The sequence below is a fragment of the Schistosoma mansoni genome (genome assembly GCF_000237925.1).
Source record: "Schistosoma mansoni, WGS project CABG00000000 data, chromosome 4 unplaced supercontig 0032, strain Puerto Rico, whole genome shotgun sequence".
Lineage (NCBI taxonomy): Eukaryota > Metazoa > Platyhelminthes > Trematoda > Strigeidida > Schistosomatidae > Schistosoma > Schistosoma mansoni.
Window position 1 is genome coordinate 2,420,842 of NW_017386017.1, and position 26,859 is coordinate 2,447,700.

Genomic DNA, 26,859 nt, shown 5'->3' on the forward strand with positions numbered 1-26,859 from the left:
GGTCTAGCTTCAATTGACTCATGATTTCAACTTTGAAAACAATACTGAAATCTCCACAAATTCCCTCCTGATCACTTTTAAGAGCTACAAAGGTGATTTTATTTGTAATTTGTCTTCAGTAAGATTAGTGGTTGGTAGAAACTGAGCACTAATGTAAAAAAACTCGTGTGTATCTTGGTAAACTACATCATTTATAAGTTTCTAAGAAAAGTTAGATGGTGGCAATCAATGGAATAAGTTATGCGTTAGTCAGTCAGTCAGTCACTCACCTACAACGTAGAACCAGGCACATTTATGCATCGGTTCAAGTTGCCATACATCGTTAGCACAACAAGACGAACACCGGATTCATAGAAGTAGTTAATTTAGTGGTGGTAATATATAAAAGATAGGTTGTATATAAGGGTATAGTATAGGAAGGAAGAAAGTTATGAAGTAATTTTATTCTCAAAGTTTAAGGAGAGATAAAGAGTGTATACACCTACGCCATTGTGATCAATCCTGAGCCATGTTATGCGTGTCCTATTCTATTTGGTACTTGTTACCTAGATGTACCTGCATCCTGTTGTCGATGTTCTCAAAAGAAGAATTGAAAACACTATCTTTCGTTTGAAAAGTCAAATGCATTAACTACTGAGTTACTATCTTGTGTATTGTGGATGAATCTTATTTCGTAATTGTGTGAATGTTCACGTAGGAATGATATATGCTGGATCAGAGATACAAGTATAAGTAATTAGTCAGCTTACTTATACATATATATGTCTATCGGTTAAGGGCTCTGGCTCGAGACTGGTAGGTCCTGGGTTCGAATCTCGCGAGTGCGGGATCGTGGATGCGCACTGCTGAGGAGTCCCATAATAGGACGAAACGGGCGTCCAGTGCTCTTAGGTTTTCCATGGTGGTCTAGCTTCAATTGACTCATGGTTTCAACTATGAAAATACTGAAATCTCCACAAAAACCCCTTCTGACATATATATAACTTATTTAACTGGGATAATAGTTATATCGTTATAAGAAACCCTTTCGTGCTGAGGTTGAAACCTATTTATCATTTTTGAAATATATTCTTCAGTCCTTGAAGAACTCATTAGTGCTCGAACGTAAATCTATGGCATTATGGCATTAATCCCTGAAGAAGAAAATATATCGGTTTTGACTAGATAAATAATGTATAGCTACTATTATATTTAAGCCAGTGAGTACAACCATATTTCTACACTAAAGTAACAAGTCGATTTAAATTTATCAATAAATAGATAAGAGTTAACCATTCGAAACGATGTCTTATTGGCTTTAATTATTCGATTATCAACATTTTTGACTTACTTCAGTCACATAACTTAGAATGGATTACAAGAACTTACACTACCTACAATCGTGGTCGATAACCTGCATACAACGATAAATAGAATTTTGAAGGCAAAGGTAGAACAGTATGACGTTGGTTATTATCAGGTGGTCAGTTACTTTATAAACAACTCAGTCTTATTGGAGTTTTATTGGTTATTACTTGAGCAGGTGACATCATATTCGGCTATGATACAGTTTGAAATTCTAACGAGAACTACGAAAAGAGTAATTATTGCCACCAGGATGTAATGGTTATATCAATAAAATCTTCATGGGGATGTATTTGTAACAATTAAGAAAGACAGAACTTTAGTCAGAGAATTAAGACAACGAAAACTCGAAACTTTAATACTGATGACAAAAATACCTTAAACATTATTCAAGTTCTCAAGAATATGGTGTCAGTGGATGATGCACTGTGTGTATGTGATGAAAGGTGATGAGTTTGATGGTTAAATAAAATAAAACGTGCGTCCATGACTCCATAACTAGCCACAATCCATCCTTTTAAAACAAAAACAATTCTGCTTATTATTCCTACTTTCAACTATTAGGTGTAAAGGTTATTTCGAGGCCATTTGTATAGTTAACACTACTTTCAGTATAAGTTTATACATATTCTATGTCACTTCAAGTGGTTATTTTACTGAAAGAAAGCAAAAGTACTTCTCAAATTAGTACAATCTAATCTCACAGGTGAACCGACAACGTCATTCTTGTATTTCGCCATCAAAAGTTACATTTGAATACAAATTTACAAAAGAGTAATATGGACGGTGATTGGAGATTAACTAAATATTACCTTATTTCAATCAGTCATACCATTCAATATACGTGTTCGTTGACGACAAAATACACAATGAGAATTTAACATAATCAAAAATCTGAGAATCGGTTTATCTCATTAGAGTAGTGGATTCATGAGTGATATTTCAGAGTAACTAATCAGTTTCATTGTGAATAAGTGTTTTCAGTGTCTCACACAGTGCAGCATGTTTGAGGATAGTTTCAACTTCGGTTACCAATGGATAATCAATCGATTAATTATACTTAAAAGTCACGGATTCGACACACATTCGGTTCAGACAATTGGTTCATGTTTGAAACAGTTCTCATACAGACAATATTACTCAGTGACAAATACATAGACCTTAACTCCATTAAAAAGTTACACTGTCATATTTAATTTGTTCATAACAGAGGGTTTTATTCAATAACTGTGTTAAGGGTGGTAATCATTTAGAAACTAAACTTATGATTCATGTTACCATAAATTTTAAACTGTAATGTAGAACAGTAAATATATCACTTCAGTCTCATATCACATCCGTCTGCATTGTGGAAGGAAGGCGTGATAATCCTCTCGTTGGTAGAGATTACTTTAATCAAATAATTTTTATATCACATATTCTGATATTTAGTCATCCACTAATATTCACTAAGTAATTTAATTTTAGTCAGTAATACAAAATGATTGTGTAATCGTTTGGGTTCACCATGATCAATGGTATTCATAACTTACTATGTTCTTCGTCATATGATAATGAGACACAGCAGTTTCAACTGATATGTTTAGTGCCACTGTTTAGATCTTCTCACTCATATCACAACTCAAATTTACCCGTGGACTTAATCAGTCAGTCAGTCATCGTCGAAACAGTCTGGTACAGACAACAAAAGGTATATAGATGTAGCGTATGTTAGATGATTGAAAACAGTCGATAGGTAGCCTTCAATCCATGCTTTTTATTGACCAGTACTCATCAACAATGCTCATCTTCAGTGTTCATGTATTTGTGCACTTCATGGGATTCTGATCCATCTCGTCCAGTGACTATGGAATCTAATCACTACTGACGCTTAGATAAACACACTTTCAGGTTGGATAAGCAATAATGCAAACAATTCGATGAATTTTCATTTCAAAGCTAACAAGTGAAATTTATTTATTAATGGTTCATTGAACAAGAGATTGGCTGGTAAAATTGCAGTCCTGAAATAAATGATGATTATCCTCCACGACTTCCTTATCCAATTACGTAATCAATGTCTGTTCTTCTGTAATTTCATTTCCATAACATTTCTCTATATCTAGTAATCAATAATTGGTTGGCGAAAACCGACTTATATGAAATTATTTATTTATTATTATGGCTTCGAAGAAGATTCCGAAAGAAACCATTATTATGATTTACTTCGCACCAAGAAGAATCAGATCATATTGTAGCATTTAGAAAACCGATCAGAATCTTTAGAAAATCAATGATTCTTCAAAAATCACTACACTGTAACAATTATCATTCATTAAGTTGCAAAATACTTCATCACTTCCTGAAACTATTCTATGTGAGAAGTGGCTAGAAAACCAAACAATCATTTACAAAGATCACTCAACCATAGTATGCTTTCATCTAATCTTTTAAATTAACACTTATTATCACTAATCCTCATAAACACGCACAAAATCTCCGCCTCAAAATTGATTTCACAAACGATAACTTACAAAGATGAATCTAGTGTTATTCAAGTAATTTACAAAATAACCTAATTAATATCCAACTCAGATCATTTTGACTGATGTACTTTGATGAATGTCTTCAATCAATTGACTAACTATATATACATATATAATTCAGTGTTAGTATCATGTTCTGTATTGTTTAATAAGTGAACTACCCTAATCATGTTATTTTATAAGTAACATTTTGTGTTTTTTTTTCATTTCTACTCATAAACTTTCAGGCGTTTACGTTCTACACTTCAACTCTGTGACAGAATTGTTATATGTTTGTTTATAGCAGCCTCATATACTCCATGGTAAGTTGCTTCCTATTGCAGTAACCATTCGTCAACTTACGCTTAACGATGTCCGACTTTAAGAGCAATTCTTTGACTTTTCGAACTAGTTTCAACTATCTCAATCAAGATATTCACGTGAAAGTGTCTATATTCCATTACAAGGTATACTGAAGACTATGAAGTTGAGCTCTGTGACCGAGTTAAACGTTACAACGATTTATTGTGTTAGATTTGTTCACCTTCTCCACGTTTATGTATTTCCATACTCACATAGTCGTGGAGTAAACAGATGATATGGTTTTCTCTGTTCAGTGAACAGTAGCGACAAGAACAAGTTTCTTGTGAACACGTAAAGTGTAAACATAAAAATGCTGTTCTATTCTTTCGGATATAAATTGACGTCTATCTGCCTGATTTGTGAAAAGCAAATGAAGTCACTGTGCAATATGATTGCTTCATCCATACAAGGTATATCATCAACCTTAGATAAACACAAGTGTTATTGTTCACAGAACTATGGCACAACTGGGAAAACATATTTGAATTAATCAAATAAGGAATTCTGCTTTGCTGCAGTGATTCAAAATTAGACTATTTTACAAATCCTTTTCACCACATATTGATCTTAAATGCGGTACCCTAATATTGTGGGTTCCAACAATGGTATATTCGTAATAACGCACTGTCAACGACCCCATACTGAAACAAGCGTCTATCCCTCTCTCCAACTGACATTAGTCTGTAATATATATTTTTCAGATTCACTCTAGTTTTTCTATTACACTCTCTTACTTATCACTATCACTGACATTTTCTTCTTATTGTGTTTTCCACTTCATTATATTCATATTGTGTATTTGTCGTGTGATTTACGTCGGTCAATATCACATAGTTACGTCTTATCTCTAGAAAGTTCTAATTCAATCCAACTGTCACAAGTTTAAAAATGTGAGAAGTCTGGTTCCAATTATTTTGTTTTTGTCGACCTTAGAATAAAGAAAATATGTTTGTTTATGTTTCTTTTTCTTTTCATTAGGCTTTCATTATGAAGTAATAACGAGGTTACTAGTTTGGTTAATTATATATAGGTGTTTATGTACACATTATCTGTTAGTTGCTAGTGCTCATTGTTTTCAGTTGACCGTGAAATAATTGAAAACTATTTATTAAGTAGCATGACTTGAATCTCTCTCTCTGTATCGCTAACTGACTTTCAGTGTACTTTCATAGCATTAGTTATTCATCTAATCTCCACTTTGTTTTAAATGTGTTTTGTGATCACTACTCTAAGTCCATTTACCCACGTTCGACCTCCTATTTCCAATGTTTAACAATTTTATTTATCAGAAGGGATTTTGTGGATATTATAGTAACTTTAACACTTGAGTTGATGGATCAATTGAAGCTAGACCACCATAGAAAACCTGGAAACACTGGACGGCCGTTTCATCCTATTGTAGGACTCCTCAGCAGTGTGCATCCACGATACCGCCACGCGAGATCCAAACCCAGGACCTACCAGCCTTGTGCGCGGGCGCTTAACCTCTAGAACCACTGTGCCGGCATCCGATAGTGTTAATGTCTAACTTCAACCAATCCACGAAGTTGAGCTACACACCCACCAATGTCTTCAGTGAGTTACTATCTCATAACAGACCTGGTTGAACTCCACTGATCACTACTTCTCACTAGAACTCCAGGAAATACCTCTTGGAGCCAGTCACTAGTGAGCATATGTTCATTAATATCAGAAGGGGTTTAGTAGATCTTATAGCAATTTTAACACTTGAGATAATGAATCAATTGAAGCTAGACCACCATGAAAAACATAGAAACACTGGACGGTCGTTTCATCCTATTGTGGGATTCCTCAGAAGTGTGCATCCACGATTCCGCCTCGCGAGATTTCATCTATGTTTATTTCTTTATTTCAAAATCCACGTTTCGTCAGGTAAATGCATCTATATCTGAATTTCTAAATTCATTCTATTGGGTTCTTTTCTTTAAAACTACAGGAATGCATTTTGTAAAGAAAGAAGTTCTAATCATCAGTAAAGTTGTTCTATTGAGTTCATGATGATTACTTGGTCGGTAAAATCACTATCAGGTTGATAGCTTAACTATAAGAAACTATTGTTTTTTTTGAACTCAGTAATTATTTTCTGAACTCCTAGCAACTGATTATTTTGAAGACTTTGACAAAGAAAGAACACCTAGAAAGATTCCCGATTCATATACAGAAAAATTTTGGAACACATTGTGAGATATTCTACTTACCTATCTAGATAAACATATTGGAATGCACCACCGAAAATTGCTGCAATCCATACAGACCACAGTGCAGTTAAACCCCATGATGCATGGAAATCACGTAATAATAGCCTCAAAGAAAGAATATACAAACATATATTTATGAATTCACACGTTGAATATTCCATGAAATGAACATTGAATTTATATGTGAAATGAAAGATTATATGTTAATTTAAAAGATTTAATTGAAACTAAACCCGTTCAGATAATTAGTCAGTAAATCTTGTTTCATCAACACTATAAGATGAAGGAATTTATTAATATGACAGATGTAATAATAAGTGAACGAATAGTTCAGTCAATAAGTCAAGTGAATAATTGATTGACTACTGAGTAGTGACAAATGGCCCCCAAATGCCCTGGTACGGCTGAGAGTGGGGAGAGTACACTCTCCCTCTCAAAGTGCTCTCACATGGTCACGCGTTTATAGCCTCTGCCAGGGAAGTCCTACTCACTGCCTTCTCGTGACGGGGGTGTTGTTCAAAAAAGTGAGAGGACGAAAAGCGAATGTCCGGCGATTTAACCGGGTTGGTGGACAAGGCGAGTCCACCTAGGGGAGTTGGAAAACCTTGATTCCAAACCAATGGTGCACATGGGCTCCAGTATCCTGAAGGAACGAATGGCGTATGAAGCAACTGTTGGTCACCGGCTACCATGGGATTGCATCTCCTTAAGATGCTCCACTGCCTTGTGGACTAGGCCTTCAGGTCAAAGGCTCGGGGTATGGCCCCCTAAGAAAATCACCTGCTTCAGTCTGGGCACCTGGGCAGTATCACAGCCCCCGCACAAATCAAATGAGATTTGTGTGGCGCATATTTATCTGGTGCTTTTTTGTACCAGTATTTATTTGTTTAAATAAAATAAAATAAAAAGTGACAAACGTCGTGTTTGTTTAGTATATAGTATGATTGATTGAGTCCTGTCGATCAAATTGTAATGTGATCACTAGTCTACGAGGTTTGATATCGCCTGTACTATATTGGGATATTGAATGGTAAAAGGTTGTCGACAGTGATCGATCAATTTTGAATATCTCAATCTTATAAAACTTTAGTCGTGACCCGGATAGCTTAGACTATAAAGCCAGATAACTCCGGTTCAAATAACGCAACAACAACCACTTCCCCCACTATTGTAAGTACGCCCCATCGACGAGTCAGAAAAAACAAAAAAACTTAGGTCCAAGGTTTTCTGCCGACTGCCTTCAACCACCTAAGTTAAGTGTCAACAACTTACGACTTGGAGAGTAACAAATAAACAGCTTAACGAAATGTAAAAACAACAATAAAGTGAAAATAACAATATCTATCACCGTGAAAAGAAATATAATTCAAAAGTGAGTATTAATTAACTCAACCATTCCAATATACATTACAATTATAAACAGGAACAGAACGAATAAATTTACATGTACTGACAAAGCTCAGTTGAATAGTCAATAACTATGACATGAACTAATGTCATGACTTTCTTTGAACACTCCCGACTTTACTGCTACCTACTAATATCACAAAAAACTACGTATTTCGGATAAAGCGGCAAGCTAAACATTCAATTGTAGCTGTAAATAATTCCCCAAAATCAATAGCTCATTAAGTATTCGATATTGGATGCTGACCACATTGTTTTAAGTGGACTTGTTTAACTGAAGGCTTTCGGTCATGCATCCGTACTATATCACGTTACGACCCAGCTCCTACGTTCACTAGCCAGATTAGAGCAGACGCTTCTGGATATATTGATAACGCATCAAATATATCTTTCCTACCTCTTCGCATCTGACTTCTGGTTTTATCTAATTTGGGGACAATTCGAATATAGAAGGTGTTACTGGTTTATAGTTGCAAAGCTATAATACCGGTCGTATCTTCACAATGAAATGGAGTAACAACATTTAAAGCAATTAGTTCCTTTTGTAAAAATTTCGATAGAGTAATGAGAAGACGGGGTTGATATGAAAAATGTGATGCATTTGCGCTATACATTTTGAACAATCTGGTCACATATATACTTGTCAAGGCATTTTATTTGAAAATTAACGAAGGTTAATTAAATGAAAGTTCAAATAAACAAAGTAATAAAGGGGAGAGAAAATTAATATCGTGTAGAAAGAATAGGAAATTATCACATTACCCTAAAACATAAAAAGTATTACCGGGGTAAATTCAAGGTTACGACAAATTGTTTTTGTATCTATGAGGAAGGTTTAAATTTACAAATAGCCAAGGCTCCTATAAACTTGAGAATTCGTCCTTGACAATTTCTATACAACGTTTTAAAAGCTGCATTGATGTCAGTTCTGTGCCCCGTTCCAATTATGTGTTTTGTCAGCGATGTATATGGTAACAACATAGCATCATAGATTAATATTCTAATTATTGAGTTAGGTAACGCGATATTCTGATGTGCTTTATACGATTTATTAGTATAAAATGAGAATTGGGAAATGGATAGACAAATGTGTTATTTCTTGAGTGCAGCATTTAGAGACTTTTTAACGGTGAAATGAAAGATGTCGGAATGAACGAGATGACATGAAAAACTGAGGTCGGTGCGATAGCCACGATTAGTTGTTGCAGATTTCGGATGACATGTCTCAGGATCAGGCACAAATGTACTAACTCTATTTCACTCCCTTATACGTTGAATTTCAGTATTCCTTCATATTCACTTTTCTAATGTGTCTTTTCGAACCACATTGCCAATCTTGAGTCGTTCACATGATCATTGCCACTACATTATTTGGATTCCCTTTTTGACCACCATATTGATTTCATCTCATTATGCTAATATGGTATAGGAATTTGATCTGACACACATTCGTTCAACGCTCTACGTTGATGGTGAATAACTTTTAACACAAAGTGACGATTAGATGAATAACTAATGCTATGAAAGTACACTGAAAGTCAGTTAGCGATACAGAGAGAGAGATTCAAGTCATGCTACTTAATAAATAGTTTTCAATTATTTCACGGTCAACTGAAAACAATGAGCACTAGCAACTAACAGATAATGTGTACATAAACACCTATATATAATTAACCAAACTAGTAACCTCGTTATTACTTCATAATGAAAGCCTAATGAAAAGAAAAAGAAACATAAACAAACATATTTTCTTTATTCTAAGGTCGACAAAAACAAAATAATTGGAACCAGACTTCTCACATTTTTAAACTTGTGACAGTTGGATTGAATTAGAACTTTCTAGAGATAAGACGTAACTATGTGATATTGACCGACGTAAATCACACGACAAATACACAATATGAATATAATGAAGTGGAAAACACAATAAGAAGAAAACGTCAGTGATAGTGATAAGTAAGAGAGTGTAATAGAAAAACTAGAGTGAATCTGAGAAATATGTATTACAGACTAATGTCAGTTGGAGAGAGGGATAGACGCTTGTTTCAGTATGGGGTCGTTGACAGTGCGTTATTACGAATATACCATTGTTGGAACCCACAATATTAGGGTACCGCATTTAAGATCAATATGTGGTGAAAAGGATTTGTAAAATAGTCTAATTTTGAATCACTGCAGCAAAGCAGAATTCCTTATTTGATTAATTCAAATATGTTTTCCCAGTTGTGCCATAGTTCTGTGAACAATAACACTTGTGTTTATCTAAGGTTGATGATATACCTTGTATGGATGAAGCAATCATATTGCACAGTGACTTCATTTGCTTTTCACAAATCAGGCAGATAGACGTCAATTTATATCCGAAAGAATAGAACAGCATTTTTATGTTTACACTTTACGTGTTCACAAGAAACTTGTTCTTGTCGCTACTGTTCACTGAACAGAGAAAACCATATCATCTGTTTACTCCACGACTATGTGAGTATGGAAATACATAAACGTGGAGAAGGTGAACAAATCTAACACAATAAATCGTTGTAACGTTTAACTCGGTCACAGAGCTCAACTTCATAGTCTTCAGTATACCTTGTAATGGAATATAGACACTTTCACGTGAATATCTTGATTGAGATAGTTGAAACTAGTTCGAAAAGTCAAAGAATTGCTCTTAAAGTCGGACATCGTTAAGCGTAAGTTGACGAATGGTTACTGCAATAGGAAGCAACTTACCATGGAGTATATGAGGCTGCTATAAACAAACATATAACAATTCTGTCACAGAGTTGAAGTGTAGAACGTAAACGCCTGAAAGTTTATGAGTAGAAATGAAAAAAAAACACAAAATGTTACTTATAAAATAACATGATTAGGGTAGTTCACTTATTAAACAATACAGAACATGATACTAACACTGAATTATATATGTATATATAGTTAGTCAATTGATTGAAGACATTCATCAAAGTACATCAGTCAAAATGATCTGAGTTGGATATTAATTAGGTTATTTCGTAAATTACTTGAATAACACTAGATTCATCTTTGTAAGTTATCGTTTGTGAAATCAATTTTGAGGCGGAGATTTTGTGCGTGTTTATGAGGATTAGTGATAATAAGTGTTAATTTAAAAGATTAGATGAAAGCATACTATGGTTGAGTGATCTTTGTAAATGATTGTTCAAATGCGAAATTACAAAATCTCTTAGTAAAACCTGAGAACCATACAGCAAATAGTTCATTTGCAAAATGTCAACCAATCGTCTCAGAATTCATTGTCCTTTCGTCTCCATCTCAATCATTCTTTGTTCTCGTTCTCTTCTCTTCTTCTATCTCCTTAATCTTCTACCAACAGGTATTTCACTTTCTATTGGTAATACATACTACTTATATCTGTCGACATCAGCACCACAATATATATATATATATACAGGGAGAGAAAGAGAAAAGAAAGAAAGAGATTTAACTAACAAATTCTTCTTAGTGACCTTCTCAATTTTTGCTAACGAGTTCTATTGATATTTTTTCACATAATCATGGTGACATATGTATTGAAAATGTAAAATTAATTAGAAAGGCTTCGAAGTGGGTTTGATAACAAGCCGATGGGAGTTAGACAAACATTGAAAACAGTTAGATTCTAGATGAATATCATGTAATTATAGGCTGAACAGGCAATAAACTCTAGATCGAGAGGTTTGGATGCTAGTCTAAGATACAGAAACTAGATTTGAAAACGACCGGTAAAAACTAGACACTTTATTTAATAATAGACTATTTATTACTATGTATTGAATTCTCAGTATAAACCTGATCAAAATACTAGTTGAAACGACTAAAGGAACCTCCAAGCACTACCGAAGACATGAATTCGTAGTAGTAGATTGGCTGCAACGAAATTTCGGAGTGCATTTGTAAATTTGCTAAAAGTCTTAAATCCACTGCCTCTAAAAGAGATCTAAAATTTTATTTTACAAAGTCGAACATTAATAGTAGAAACACCACACTTCATCCAAAGGTTTTCATCTATCAAAGAAACTTTCCAAAACTATACTGACGATGAAAATAACGGTTTGTATCAGATTTATCTGAAATCTTAATAAATATTTATTTTCAGAATGGGGATTTGTGGAGATTATAGTGATTTTAATAGTTGAATTCATGAGTCGATCCAAGCTAGACCACCATTAAAAACTTGGAAGCACTGGACGACCGTTTCGTTCTAGTATGGGACTCCTCCCTGGTGGTCTGACTTAGACCGATTCATGAATTCAAATATTAAAATATTTATTTGTTGATTCCTTAGTGCATTACCTGATGCTATTTATGAATTAGGTAGAAATCAAAAGTTATTATAACTAAAGTAAAATGGATATAACTTGAAAACAATCATAACTGGAGCTCGTAGTCATTAACTCTAGGTTTTAATTATGGAAAAGAATGTACAGTCTCATGACTTTTCGGCAATATGACAGCCAATAAACTATAAGGTTGAAAACTACTAACGTAAAACAGATCCGTTAACTCTTCTAACTCATTCAGAAGCCAAAGTTTGTTACTAAACACATACATACAAGCTATTCGTTTCTTTATATGCTACTATATGAGAGGAGAATCGAGAACAAACATATTATTGTAGTTAATTTTTTATCAATCTAAAGAAGTGAAAGTCCCTTCTTTCATAATAATCCATCCAACTTAAAAAAGGGTTCATATAATAGATAATGCAAGTAAATAAAATTCATCAATAAAAATGGCCATTGATAAGTACCTGTGATTTTACTGAAAAGCTTGAAGTGTAGATAAAATGTCTACCTAAACTGATGAATAATTTGCACTTTTGAATATAAATATAAAAATAATTTACCTGCCGCTAATTTACGAGCGTGTGAACTAAAGAATGTAAGACCTTTTATCTATTCTGGGTGATAAATCAATAATGCCTAGCTTTAAAATCCCATGTAGGAGAAGTGATGTACAAATTCATGCCTCTGGACATATTCTTATACATAATATGTATATGAGTATCATGCATATATTAGTAAAATTGATGGAATTTTAAAATAAACAGAATTACTTTCATAAATTTATCAATAAACAAAATGCAAGAGTTTGTGAGAAAACCATGCGCAAAAGTTACTTTAAGTGCCAAAAATATGTCATCGAATTAATTTGATCTGGGCTTTTTGCTGAGACAAACCACTTAAAGGCATAGCTGCAAAATACGGATACATGAAGAAACCTCATCACCAAAGGTTAAACATGTAGACTTCACGTTAAAAAATTGTAAGCCACACTTTTAAAAAGCTACCAATTTAAGTGGTTTCACAAAAACTTCTGAGTGACCAGTTTTAACCATATTTACCATGTTCTAATTCTAAGAATACGCAAAACTTACCCATTAATATAGAACAAAGAGAACAAATGGAAGACAGAAGATGCAAAGAAGAGTGAGACGATGGCAAGGCCATAAACGATTGCCGCCACTGATTTAGAATATGTATCTGCCTTTGAACACAGTTTAATCATACCAGCAACGCCAAGTGGAACACATGGAACATGTGATATGCAATTAGCTAAATGTTCCACAGTCGTTGGATGATAAGCTTTACCAGGTTGAGCCGGAGAATTTTTCCATCTGTTATCAAACCAGGAGAAAAGTTAAGCAAGATCAAGAGATGAAAAATGGTCTGTATCAAGTAAAATTGTATGTTAAATAGACTGTAGTGAACTTTAAGTTTTGTCAATCAGTATAGTCAAGGGATGTTTTAAGTAACATGGCAATAACTAACAGTGCTTTTAATTGAGATGAAAAATGTACAACTCCAAACGTTCCTAACATTTTGAAAGGTTATGTACTTTTGTAACTTGATTACTAAAGTAATACAATTCAAAATAGCAATACATTCAGTAGTTAGAATGAACTGACTATATAAGAAGATACTTCAAAACTATGGGAAAGAACTCAATCTTCAGACACTTCGATGAAACCAGTTAAATCTCCCCAAGACAACCATGATTTAATAAAATGAGTCACAGAATATCCAGAGCAACCGTTGATTACAGCCAATTGCTTTAAGAATAAGTTAAACTGGTTATATATACTATCAGAAAATCTCACTGTCAAGCCGATTTTCATCACTCTATTTGTAAAGGGTTGCAATAATATCTGTACATTACTATTCTTAAGCAGTCTATATTGTTGAGATGTTCAGGAATTCAATGAGTGCATAGAGTAGATAGAATCAAATTTCCTATGACATATAAACTTACTAACCACGTTTAACCCCTTTTAAATCACCAGACACTCCTTCTTATGATATAAAAGGTTAGACATCTGCTAAACGTATTAAAATTAGATGATGCTAACTGCTTATAAATGCATTCACCCGCTATGAGCCCCACAAAACCAGTCAGAAATAATGTTACTAACTAAATAATGATTAGTGGTCAAAACTCAAACGAAGTGACCAGACATCAATTGTGTCAGTGTAAATCTACAAGAACATGTGATATTTTAAACCTTAGGTACTGTCTTATTTTATATCTCTTTATTTCCTAAATTCATCAATCGTCAACGACTGATGGTAAGAGTCCCTATTTCAGCCTCGGATAGTTTGTTATCACTGCGCCCATGGCATAGTTGTTGGACTAGACCTATGAAGAGTTACGCTGTGATCCATTATTTTAAATATTTTTTGTGTATGAATGTGCAGACAACTCATTTCAGCAAATCATAACAACCAATATTGGTTGTTAACGATTGGGAAAAACTTGACTTCTGAAGCTTACAGTGTCAAAAAAACAGATAATGATTTTTACATCACAACTGTTAGGCCCATAAGGTTCAAGGATTTTAATAAGCAGATGCAAAATCTCATGACCGAGAATTAAGGAATTTGTAAAGAAAACACATATAGTTGGTAAGATAAACATGAAGAACTGCCCATTATGGTGAAAATTCATCGAATTTAACAAAACTCATTTAAAGATATGTTTATATACTTCCAAGTTCTTCCCATACTGAACATGTGAACTTTATACGGCAACTATACGAACATAGGTAAGCAAGTTCATAACTTGCACCTTATCCATCTGTCCTTGAAACCCCAGGGTCGGAGTGTCCAATAACCTTGTGACGAGCTTAGGTTAACCAATTGATTGCTTTACGCTCGTTTTTTGACAATGAAGTACGCCTTCAGGTCTTCGGTATCGTTTAATGTGGTTGTTTTATCCTCTTGGATGAGATAGTTAGTTGAGGTATTATTCATCGGATATGAGTACGCTTGATGCATGCTAGTGAATTTACTAGGACCAACACCTATCATATTAAACGAGCGAAGATGATTGAAGAGAAGATAAGGATAAAACTAATAAATGAAATTTTTTGCGAAAGGTATAAATTGCCAAGTTAGATGAATAATAGTCATGGATTTCATAAACAAAATAATAATGGGAATAATAGTGATGGTAATGAGAAGTTACGAGGCATGCATCAGGTGAGGTTGTTCCAATTGGGGGAATGTAAACGGCTTGTGAGTATAAGTTATGGAGTCAAACAAACACTAAAAAGATTTTCATCAGTCCTCAACTCTGACAGTGACATCATTAGTTTCTCTGGTCACACTCTTGCTGAAGACGCTCGGCCAAACATTCGCACTAGGCCATAGCACTAGTGTCATAGCACATCCCTCCCAACTACAAATCAGGTCGGACCATGTATTTCTCGACACATTAATCATCATCTCAATATATTCTCGAACACCTTCATTCCTCAAATTTGTTTTGGCTGGCTTTGAGACCTTTCATTAGAAATGTCTTACGGATAAAAGCATAATCGAGCACTGAATACCCATGGAATCTTCAGTAATGGGCTCCCAAATGATTTGGTGTAGTGAATTATCTTCACGAAAGTTGCTAAGTCTTCTTATACCAGCTGCTCTGATAACCGTCATTAAGGAACTCCCGACGGCGTACGAATCGAGAGAGCAACACGGAGCGCCGACTGCAGTTTGTTGTCGTAGAGCACCGATTGATAGTACACAAGCACATCAAGTGAGTTTGAGAAGGGGTGATAACATGTACGAGCTACAGGACACACAGGTGAATCAAGATTCGAATGGAGAGCAGAATAAATTGGTGAAATTCAAATGCATGTAAACGGCACATTGAAATTTTCATCAGGCGATTTAAGCTGCGAATATTTAGGCCATAGAAAGGGATATGTGCGTAGGCTATCACATTTGGCCAATCAAAAATGTTCATACTGACATGAAAATAGTCGTTATGTTCTATAACCTGTCAATTATCACGTGACTAAATCGCCAATCAGAACACTGACTAACGTGACCTTGGTCATGCGCCAAGCCAATTTTGCGTTAACCAGTACTAGCAGCCTAGAGTCAACTTTGAGTCCTTGTTGGTTCTTCCTGTCTTACGTTACCCGTTGAGTTCGGAACACCAATATCAGCTTCTACTGTATGGATCGCCTAATGTAGACATACTTGGTTTATATACAAGCAAATCGGACAGAATTATACCATAAAATAGGATCAGGTCAAAAGTGGCTGCGAGTGTAAGAGTCTGTAACTAATAGATTGAGAAAGACTTAAGAATAATAAATCGCAAAATAGTGGTCAATGGGTCAAATGAAAGCTTATGATGGAAGGAGTGTGGCTATACATATAATCCAGTTACTTGAAAGATACACATAACTAATTCCTGACAGTTGCCATTCCTTTATTCTTCTCTCGAATATAACAACAATACCATGATATACAAAATATTATTGTCCAAATAATACTGTCTGTTATCTAAGTTAGTTGGAAGGCATGACAAAGTTAAACGTAAACAAACTTAAGTGTAAGAGGAGTGCTATACTGGTACAAAAAGTCATAAACTATGAGTCCTTATTATGTCATGTTATGCAATTAAACTACCAAAGACTGAAACTCATGTCATACTAGCCCGACTAGTAAAGCCTAGTTTTGCTATATAGAGCCTGACTTCCACTAGGATAGCGAGATAGACTCTTGTGAGCTCTTCACTCTAGTGGAGATACTACCACTCCAATTCAGCCGGTACGCTCTACTCATTTTGTTTGCTAGTTGTATTTCTGAACCGACATTTTGAAAAAGAGCGCTTTTAAACGGGGAGGCTTAGCCAATTGGCAAAGTTTGGGCCAGGTCTTTCATAATTATGAATTGCAACACAGCTCATCCGCAGGAATGTTGGTAAGTACGAAAAAGGTAATTGGCAACCAAACTTTTGACGAAAACCTTCAACCTGACTCTTTTTATCTAAGCATTCCTAACAAGAGTGATCGGCTCAAAGTTCAATTTGTCCTCATTTATAGAAATATAAGTAAAAAATCTACGAATTCGGTTTAACGTTGAAAAATTCAAAAAGCCATCAACTGCATACAGTATATAAAGTGCATACAGAAATAATGATATGTGTTCTACATTGAACACTAATTGTTACATCTGGTCGTCACTGATTGTTATGTCTGAATCGCCTATCACTGATACGTTTGATGCTGACCACAATAGTTTTAATGGACGCGCCTAGCTGAAGGCTCTCGATCGTGCATCCGCACCAGACCACAAGTGGTCCCACCGTGCTTCACATGTCCTACAATCTCTAGCCAGCTTAGATTGATCACTTCTCTATATATCGATAGCCTATCAAATATATTTTCGAGTCTCTTCGCTTCTGACTTTTGATTTGACTGGGTTGGCAAGTTTCGGCTATAAAAGGTGTTACTGGTTAAGGTGTTGTCAAACTCCGAATGCTAGTGGCATCTTCAAATGTGGGGGATTATGCAAGCTCCCGTGTACGTTGTCAGAAATCTGAGTTGATTAAACATAGCAAATATCTTCTAGGTTGCTTTTTAACTTCTGATGCTCGTTTCCACCATGTTCATCTTGATTTGTGTTAGGTCGGCTTACAATAAACTCTATCAGAGCCTCCAGAGAGGCTCATAAAGAGCCCAACCAATCAGCGATTAGTTAGAAGCTATGCTACTAAAATGCTACTAAAATAACAAGGTCCTGATTGGCTGTTAACATACTGCTACTATGGAATCTCAAGGTCTTTTAATTACTATAAAACCCCTGTTTTTCTGTACATAAATGAACCTTGTAGTAAAGTGCTTCTCTGATACTCGTGTCTTCTCTCTGGTCTTTCAAGTCGCTGAGTAGTGCTAGCCTGGGGTTATCCGAATAGCTAGGGTCCGAATAAAGCGTTCAACCTAGTAGACATAACAGTTGGCGACGGGGATTTCGGCAAAAAAAAAACAATTGTTGTCGGGGTTTTTGGTACACAAAAAAATACAACAATTGTCGTCGAGGATTCTGGCAAAAAGAAATACAGCAACCGAGACGTGATTTGGTAATCAAACAAGCTGTAATAATTGCCGGTGAATTTTCGGAGTTATTATTATTATCAGCAGAAAAAAATGACGATTTCTTTAGAACAGGCGCTGATAATCTTAGAGCACCGGCAACAACAGATGCTAGCCTTCCAGCAGCAACTATTTGAAACAGTCTTGGACAAGTTTTTCAATAATGGTGCTAAAATGGCCGTCCCAGAAGAACGCCCAGTTGAGGGTTCATTTCCCTTCACATCTGATGGAAAAGGCAAAATGGGTAAGTTGGCCGGTTCAGAGCAAGACAATATCTTGCTAAATGCACATGAAACTGTGACAGTATCAGATGTCAAAGAAAAACAAGGTTCCGTAGACAAAGCCCTGAGCCCAGAGTCTAATGAAGCACCACTCAATCCGCCGATTTCTGAAGACAAACTTCAGTCAGAATTAAACTACGGGTTACATGATATCGGCCAAGAAAGCTGGAATGGTGCACATGATTTTGATGAAAATTCATATGAAGGTGAGGAAACTAAGTCGGTTGAATCAAATGCTGATCAAAAACCTAAGGCAATTTCATTAGATGATGATTCCCTTAGCTATCAAATATCCTCCAGTGAAAATCTTAATGAATTTGATGGAGATGTTTCAGAAAAGCCAAATTCCGATGACCTAAAATCAAATATCGTTCATCATCTATTCATTTCTAATGGATTCTGCATTCAATACGAGAAATGTGTTCTAAATAAAGTCATATTAATTGTAAATTGGAGATATGAAGATCCAACATTATTTCGTGGGGGAGGAAATGTTGGAGAATTTCAACCTACAGATAATTTTTTTAAAATCAGAATCTAATCTTCGAATCTTCAAAAAAAAGGGAGGTGTTAGGTCGGCTTACAATAAACTCTATCAGAGCCTCCAGAGAGGCTCATAAAGAGCCCAACCAATCAGCGATTAGTTAGAAGCTATGCTACTAAAATGCTACTAAAATAACAAGGTCCTGATTGGCTGTTAACATACTGCTACTATGGAATCTCAAGGTCTTTTAATTACTATAAAACCCCTGTTTTTCTGTACATAAATGAACCTTGTAGTAAAGTGCTTCTCTGATACTCGTGTCTTCTCTCTGGTCTTTCAAGTCGCTGAGTAGTGCTAGCCTGGGGTTATCCGAATAGCTAGGATCCGAATAAAGCGTTCAACCTACGAGACATAACAATTTGTTAGGCCACTAACAGGTTCAATTGGATACTTTTACTTCTTTACTTATGTGGACCATTTCACACAATACCCAGAATCAGTACTCATCAAGGAAATTACTGCTGAAACAGTGGCCCGAGCGTTGAACGAACGATGGGTAACAAACTTCGGCTGCTCCTCAACTGTCACTTCAGACCTTGGGTGTCAGTTTGGGTCTAGGCCGTTCCATGGTCTTACTACACTAGTAGGAATAATACGATTCTGAATGACCACCTAACATCCACAGGCAAATCTTAATGATTCACTCCCAGCTACAAATGTTTCACCGTGAACCGACGCTCTTCCACTTGCTTTGCTCGGTATTCGCAGTTCAGTGAGAGCTGATATTGGATACACTGCATCATAACTCGTTTGTGGAACGACAATCTGGCATCCAGGAGAATTCGTATATCCTTCATCTTCTGAAATCAACATGGATTTAAACTTCTACACGAGCAGGCTTACAAACACCATGTATTCAGTTACACCTGTTTGAATTCGGTCGCAGTCGACGGATGTTTTTACTCAACCTTTCCTATGACATAGTATACACGTTTTTGTTCATCGCAATTCATTGCGACGACCTCTCGGAAGCGAAGACAAAGGACTTTTCAAAATCCTTTATCGTGAACCTAAGTACTATATCATCGATAAGAACAGAACCAACGATGATATTAGCATCGATCGTCTTAAAGCCATGTATTTAGGAGACCCCAAAGATGTTGCTTTTCCTCCGGTACAATTGGACGACACAAGTCCATAAAGTTATTGACTGTTGCAAAAGTCTATGATTGTGTGAGAAGACTAAAAATTGGTAAGTATGAACGCAAGAGATTAAGTAGGGCCATGACAAGGACATGGCATCAGTCTGTGAAGTCAGTGGCAGTTAACCTGATTCATACTGTTATAAGTAGACTGTCTAGTTGGTGCCGTGTAACATTCGTAAATAGTGATTGAAAACGTAAGTTGAGATTACTTAGTATATGTTGCAATGGAGCACATATGTTCACTCGTTGTTCCTCTCGAGGTTTTGAGTTTTCGATTCTGAAAACTTATTCACACTACTAGAATCATATTTTTTGCGTCTAATCTTTATTACTCTCGCTGATACTGCAAGTTTAGGTATTCGTCGTGCTAATTTCATCCCGCTGTCTTAATGTCAGATATGGTAACTTGGGCTGACGTGCATATATATCAGCCCTCCCGCTGATTATGACTGTATAGGTGCATTACTGATCAACTACACGTTAAAGGATGAGCCGAATGTTCAATAACTTCTGGGTCTTTTCCAATCTTATATAGTATAACTCTTATACTTACTAAGTACAAGATTATGTACTTGGTTTATAGACACTCCTTTAATATGTAAGAATTAGAAACAAGACTGATTACGTGTCTGAAACCTAGTGGAGTACAGTTCGAAACTACATACATATGATTGAATGGTGAATGTTTTAAACAGTGGACCATATCAGTTATTTAATTTGTGATTAGAGTTAATTACACAATTTACAAGCGCCTGATAATTTATTACGTTCCTGGAACTCATTATCTTCAAATATCTGTAGAATTCTTTAAGTGTTTCTAATTCAATAGTCGAGTTATGCGTAAAAATACTGAAATTATAAATACCGAGGTACTTCGTAGAATTCCAGGGTTTAACAATGCCAGTTATAACTCCGAAAGTACAAGGGTGAAAAACAGGTCTACTAACCAAAAATTTGTACGAGTTATATGTGCTACATTCCTAGAAGGATATATTGCTGAAAAGTAAAGTTTTTGAAAGTAGCATACACAAGGATAGACATTGAAATAAAAGTAATGACAATGATAAATAAGTGAACATCATTCAAAAAAATGAAGATATATTTGAGTACGTAATGAACTATTGAATAGTAATAAGTAACACAATCTAGCAAAGAAGGTGTAGTGGGTGTCGAGTCGAGGACGGACTATGATCACCACTGCTATTCGATTACGCGCCCAGAAACGACTTGGTTCCTTTGATAACTCGTAAATCAGAAGACTTTATTAATCCAGATCAAGTATAGTTATTGGCGATCTCGTGGTATCGAAATAATACCGAGACGTGCCAACGGGTACAGGCGAAATGGGCAGAGCGTAAGAAAGTTCCAACCAAACAAGGCGAATAGCGGAAAAAGAAGTGAGTTTGATACAGTTAAACAAATACGGTAAAAAATCTCTGTTACAATTGGTTACAATAATAATAATTGTTTCCGTTATTCCAATCGTGTTCTTATCGAGACTGGCCGGTCACTACAGGAGCCCCCCGCTAGAAAGGGTCTACACTGTCGATACGTAGCGGTTTCGTTCGTGGGACTGATCGTGTAACGTGCAATTGTAGGACGAAAGCGTTGGCAGAACAGGAAGCGATCGTTGATACTCGAGTTGCCACCAAAAGTTTTTGACGTAGAACGGTACCAGAAGGAACGTACTGTATTGATTGCTTGGATTAGCATGCTACACCGGAATGGTTTGTATCCAGAATCTGAAGATTGTGTTCGTAGAGGTCCGGACTAGAAACGCTGCAGACGTAGGACGAAACCAGATTGAGCCAAGGAACCAGATGCGACCAGAATAACCAAGTTCGGGACCAAATATATACCATACGTATTTGGAGCCACAGAGATCGACTGAGTGCGTTGACTAGAGCGTGGGTGATCAGGCCAGCTTTCGCCAAGATTGACTGAAGTCGACGATGCCATAACAGCGATGGTCGGAGGCGCAGGCTCGGAGTTAACAAAAAAAATGAGAGAAAAAGAGAAAAGTGTAGCATTCGTGTAGTATAGGGGTAGGGTCCTATACTGTATCCGCTGCTGATTATGAGGTTAGTCGCGAAAGCGTACCAGTAAGTGTACTCGGCGACCGGAACGTGAAACGGTAGTCTCGTTCGAACCTCATGAGCCTGCAATCTCATCCTCAGTCAAGGGCGGTGTGGTCTGCTGGTCTGGACGTGAGACGGAAGTCTCGTCCGTAGACGGGGCAGATGGCACGTGCTGTTGACTGGGACGTGAGAATGAGGTCTCAGGTGCATCTAGCGTGGGATCCGAAGTAGATGTAGAGATCCCGCTAGAAGCTTTGATGGGTCTAGCATTGGGTCTTGGCTTATCAGGTATAGCACTGTCATGGACGTGTGCTGGCTTGAGACGATCAATGCTGACTACTTCGACGCGGCCATGTCGATCAACCTTGAAGGTCTTTTCGTGACGGGAAATCACGTGAAAAGGTCCTTCGTAAGACTGTTGTAGAGGTTTGCATACCGAATCTACTCGTATGAAAACATGTGAGCAGGTAGATAACTCTCGAGGGAGAGCGACCTGTCGATGTTGTATACGAGTTGACACCGGAGTCAGTGTTCACATGAATGCAGACAGTCGTTGGACGTAATTTGATTCGCCGAACTTAGTGCTACTCCGTGGTGTGAAAAATTCCCCAGGCAGACGCAATGTCGTGCCGTAAACAAGTTCAGCGGCGGAACATTGAATATCTGCCTTTAGACTCGTTCTGATTCCCAGGAGGACGAGCGGAAGGGTTTCGTACCAATTGTCGTTTTCGTGTGCTCGAAGAGCACTTTTAAGTTGGCGATGAAACCGTTCAACTAAACCGTTTGATGCTGGATGGTAGGCGGTAGTGCGTGTGCGTTCCGTACCAAGCAGCCGTGTTAGTGAGGAGAAAAATGCGGACTCAAATTGTTGTCCTCGGTCAGTCGTGACAGTCGAGGGACAACCGTACACAGCTATCCACCGTTCTACGAAGCGGTGAGCGACTATCTCCGCCGTAATAGACGTGATGGGAATAGCTTCAGGCCATCTTGTGAAACGATCAATGCACGTGAGTATGTGATCATACCCGTGCGATGGTGGAAATGGTCCTACAATGTCTATGTGAACGTGATCGAAGCGAGCATTAGGCGTAGCGAAAGTGCCAATAGGGGCAGCTACGTGCCTGTGCACTTTTGATCGTTGACATTGTAAGCATTGCTTTACCCACATACGGACATCTTTATTCATTGACGGCCAGACGTATCGTGCAGCGATGAGGCGTAGTGTGGCTGCGATACCAGGATGAGATAGACCATGAAGGGCATCAAAGACGAGACGGCGATAAGCGGAGGGTACGATGGGTCGAGGGAGGCCCGTGGAAGTATCGCATAGGATAGTACCTGAGCTAGTAGCTAGGGGTACTTCCCGTCACTGAAGGGACGTAGACTGTTGTGCTTCCGTGCATGAAGTATCGTTCGCTTGGGCGGCGGCCATAGCAGGTAGATCGAGCACTGGCAAAGTAACTGCATTCAGTTGGATACGTGATAAAGTATCAGCAACACAGTTCGACTCTCCTTTGACGTGACGAAGGTCTGTCGTGAACTGAGAGATATAGTCCAAATGTCTGCACTCTCGTGGTGAGTAGCGGTCAGACTTGGTATGCAGAGCATACGTTAAGGGCTTATGGTCGGTGAATAGGATAAAATTACGACCTTCTACAGCGTGCCGGAAATGTTTGATGGCGCAGTAGGCTGCTAGCAGTTCGCGACCAAAAGCGCTATATCTCGTCTCCGTGGGAGTGAGGCGTCGTGAGAAAAATTCGAGGGGCTGCCAACTACCGGAGATATTCTGTTGCATAACGGCTCCTGTGGCGAAATCCGATGCATCAACCGCTATACTAAGCGTGGATGATGGGTCAGGATGCACGAGAAGTGTGGCTTGAGCTAGGGCCGTTTTGATATCTGAAAATGCAGTACGTGCGCCGTCGTTCCATTCCAGTTTGCGTGGATTACCGCGAAGTAAATCGGTTAACGGTCGTAACTGTTCTGCCGCGTGCGAAATGAAGCGTCGGTAGAAGTTGACCAGACCGAGAAATGCCTTCAGTTCCTTGAGTGTGGACGGTACAGTGTACTCCATTATCGTACGTACTTTATCCTCACAAGGTAGAATACCCTCATGCTTAATAACATGACCTAAAAATTTTATTTCCTTCTTCCCGAGTTCACACTTGTCGGGGTTGACTATTATTCCATTATCCGAAAGGCGCTGGAATAGTAGCGTTAGGTGTTGATAATGTTCATCTACGTTTGATGATGCGATTAGCAGGTCATCAATACAGACGTGAACAAAATCTAGGTCTCGTACGATGCTATCGATAAACCTTTGGAAAGTTTGAGCAGCATTCCGTAATCCAAATGGCATTCGTAGGAACTCAAATAAACCGAAAGGAGTCGTGATAGCAGTTTTCTCTATATCTTCAAGAGCGACTGGGATCTGGTGATATGCTCGTACCAGATCGATCTTGGAAAAAATTGTCGTGCCCTTGAGTGATGCCGTGATGTCATGTATGTGGGGGATGGGATAGCTATCGAAACGTGTAGCTGCGTTTAACGCTCGGTAGTCTCCACATGGTCTCCAACTAACCCCATCCTTTTTTCGCACCATGTGGAGAGGTGAGGCCCAAGGACTGTGAGAAGGACGAATGATACCAGTAGCTAGTAAGTTGTCAAACTCACGTTTAGCGAAAGCTAGTTTGTCCGGTGCCAGTCGGCGAGGTCTTGCCGTGACTGGTGGTCCGCGGATGACAATGTGGTGTACCACACGATTGGTCACTGATGGAGTCTCCTCGAGAGGTTTAGTTAATTTGGGGAATTTCTGAAATAAAGCGTGGAATAAATCGTCACGCGAATGAAATACACCTGTGATTCGGTACGCGTTTGTGTGAGCTTTAAAGCCCATAAAGTTATTGTTCGACGAAGTATCAATTAGCTGCAGCCTACGTGAATCGACTAGCAATTCATAGTGCTGTAGGAAATCGATACCGAGTATAGCTGTGGGAACATCGGCAATGATGAACGTCCACAGATACTGTCGTCGATTGCTCAGGTTGACCGTAAGTTGTCGTGTACCATAGGTGGGAATGACTGAGCCATTCGCAGCGCGTAGTCGAAGCATAGTGGCTTGAGACTTACTGTTACCGATAGGTACGACAGAAACTTGGGCACCCGTATCCACAAGGTACCTAGCGTTGGTGCGATAATCGTGCACGTAAAATAAACGGCCAACCTGAGGTGAAGTGCCGGCGAGTACGGCCGCATTTACTCGCCGGCTGAGGAGTTTCCCGCCTTGTATGAGCAGGGAGCTCGACAATGACGGGCACCGGCCCCGAAGGCACGGTGGAACCAGCAACAACCCGGACTCGCTTCCGAAGCCGCCTTCTGGCGTGGCTTGGAAGATGCCCGCTTGGGGCGAGTCGTTACGGCCTTACGAGATCGTGACCTGGGTCGGGGGACGTAGGGGGCTGGCACTTTTGAACGGTCTCGAAAAGTGAGACGGGTGTGGATACATTTATCCCTATCCCCATGAGCCGTAGGTCGTCTAGCATCGAAATCAATGTTTGAACGGGAAGTACAAGCAACCACATAGTCGTCTTTGGCGTTAACTCGTGCTAGAATTTTGTCTGCTATGAGGGCCACCTTGTTGAGTGGGGTGTCCTCGAGCAGAGCCGTAAGAGTTGGTTGGATACTCGCTGGTAATGCTCTTTGACTATCTCGAAGTCAGCTGTTGTGTTTCCTGCAAGAGATTGCAGGCGCGTGAGGTGGTGGCTCGGCTTAGCATCACCCATAGGGTGACGTGCTAATAGGGTCCTCAATCGTTCCTCTCTTGAGGAGAGGAAATGTCGAAGGATTGCATCCTTAAGACGGTCGTAAACGTTTGGAACGTTGGGATTGAGGACAACCTCACGAACAGCGGTTAAATGGTCCCCGGCCAATGACTCCAGAGCGTAGGCGTACTTCTGCCTTTGATTGGTTATGCGGCGGATCTCAAATTGAGATTCCAGTGCCGCGAACCAGACTTCTGGATCACGAGGGATAAATGGAACCGGTCGAAAACTAATAGCCTGTACCTCGGAGTCTATTACATTTATACTAGTCTTATCGTTATCCACCATATTAAGTTGCCAAAATATTATATATTGAAAAATATCAATACGAGTATGTGAAACAGAAGAGGATAGATAAACAGACTCACCGAATTGATCTGGGTTGGAAAGTTGGTCAAGTTTGAATTGTGCTCGATGAATTGGGTTGCCAGTTGTGGTTCACCAGACGTATTACGTGTTCCAAATACGGCTCACCAGATGTAGTGGGTGTCGAGTCGAGGACGGACTATGATCACCACTGCTATTCGATTACGCGCCCAGAAACGACTTGGTTCCTTTGATAACTCGTAAATCAGAAGACTTTATTAATCCAGATCAAGTATAGTTATTGGCGATCTCGTGGTATCGAAATAATACCGAGACGTGCCAACGGGTACAGGCGAAATGGGCAGAGCGTAAGAAAGTTCCAACCAAACAAGGCGGATAGCGGAAAAAGAAGTGAGTTTGATACAGTTAAACAAATACGGTAAAA

At 38.0% G+C, this 26,859-nt stretch overlaps 1 protein-coding gene and 1 pseudogene across 2 annotated transcripts in view; both read left to right on the forward strand.

Annotated features, from left to right (window-relative positions):
- Nucleotides 1–15,504, forward strand: part of Smp_171500 (hypothetical protein) — a gene marked incomplete at both ends in the record, with an annotated part of 28,561 nt that extends 13,057 nt beyond the window's left edge. The window contains one exon of the mRNA XM_018791185.1: nucleotides 15,250–15,504. Within this exon, the coding sequence (XP_018645697.1) occupies nucleotides 15,250–15,504 (255 nt within the window). The remainder of the gene's footprint in view (nucleotides 1–15,249) is intronic.
- Smp_171490 overlaps nucleotides 1–26,859 on the forward strand; it is a 189,121-nt pseudogene that overhangs the window by 156,647 nt on the left and 5,615 nt on the right. The window lies entirely within an intron of this gene.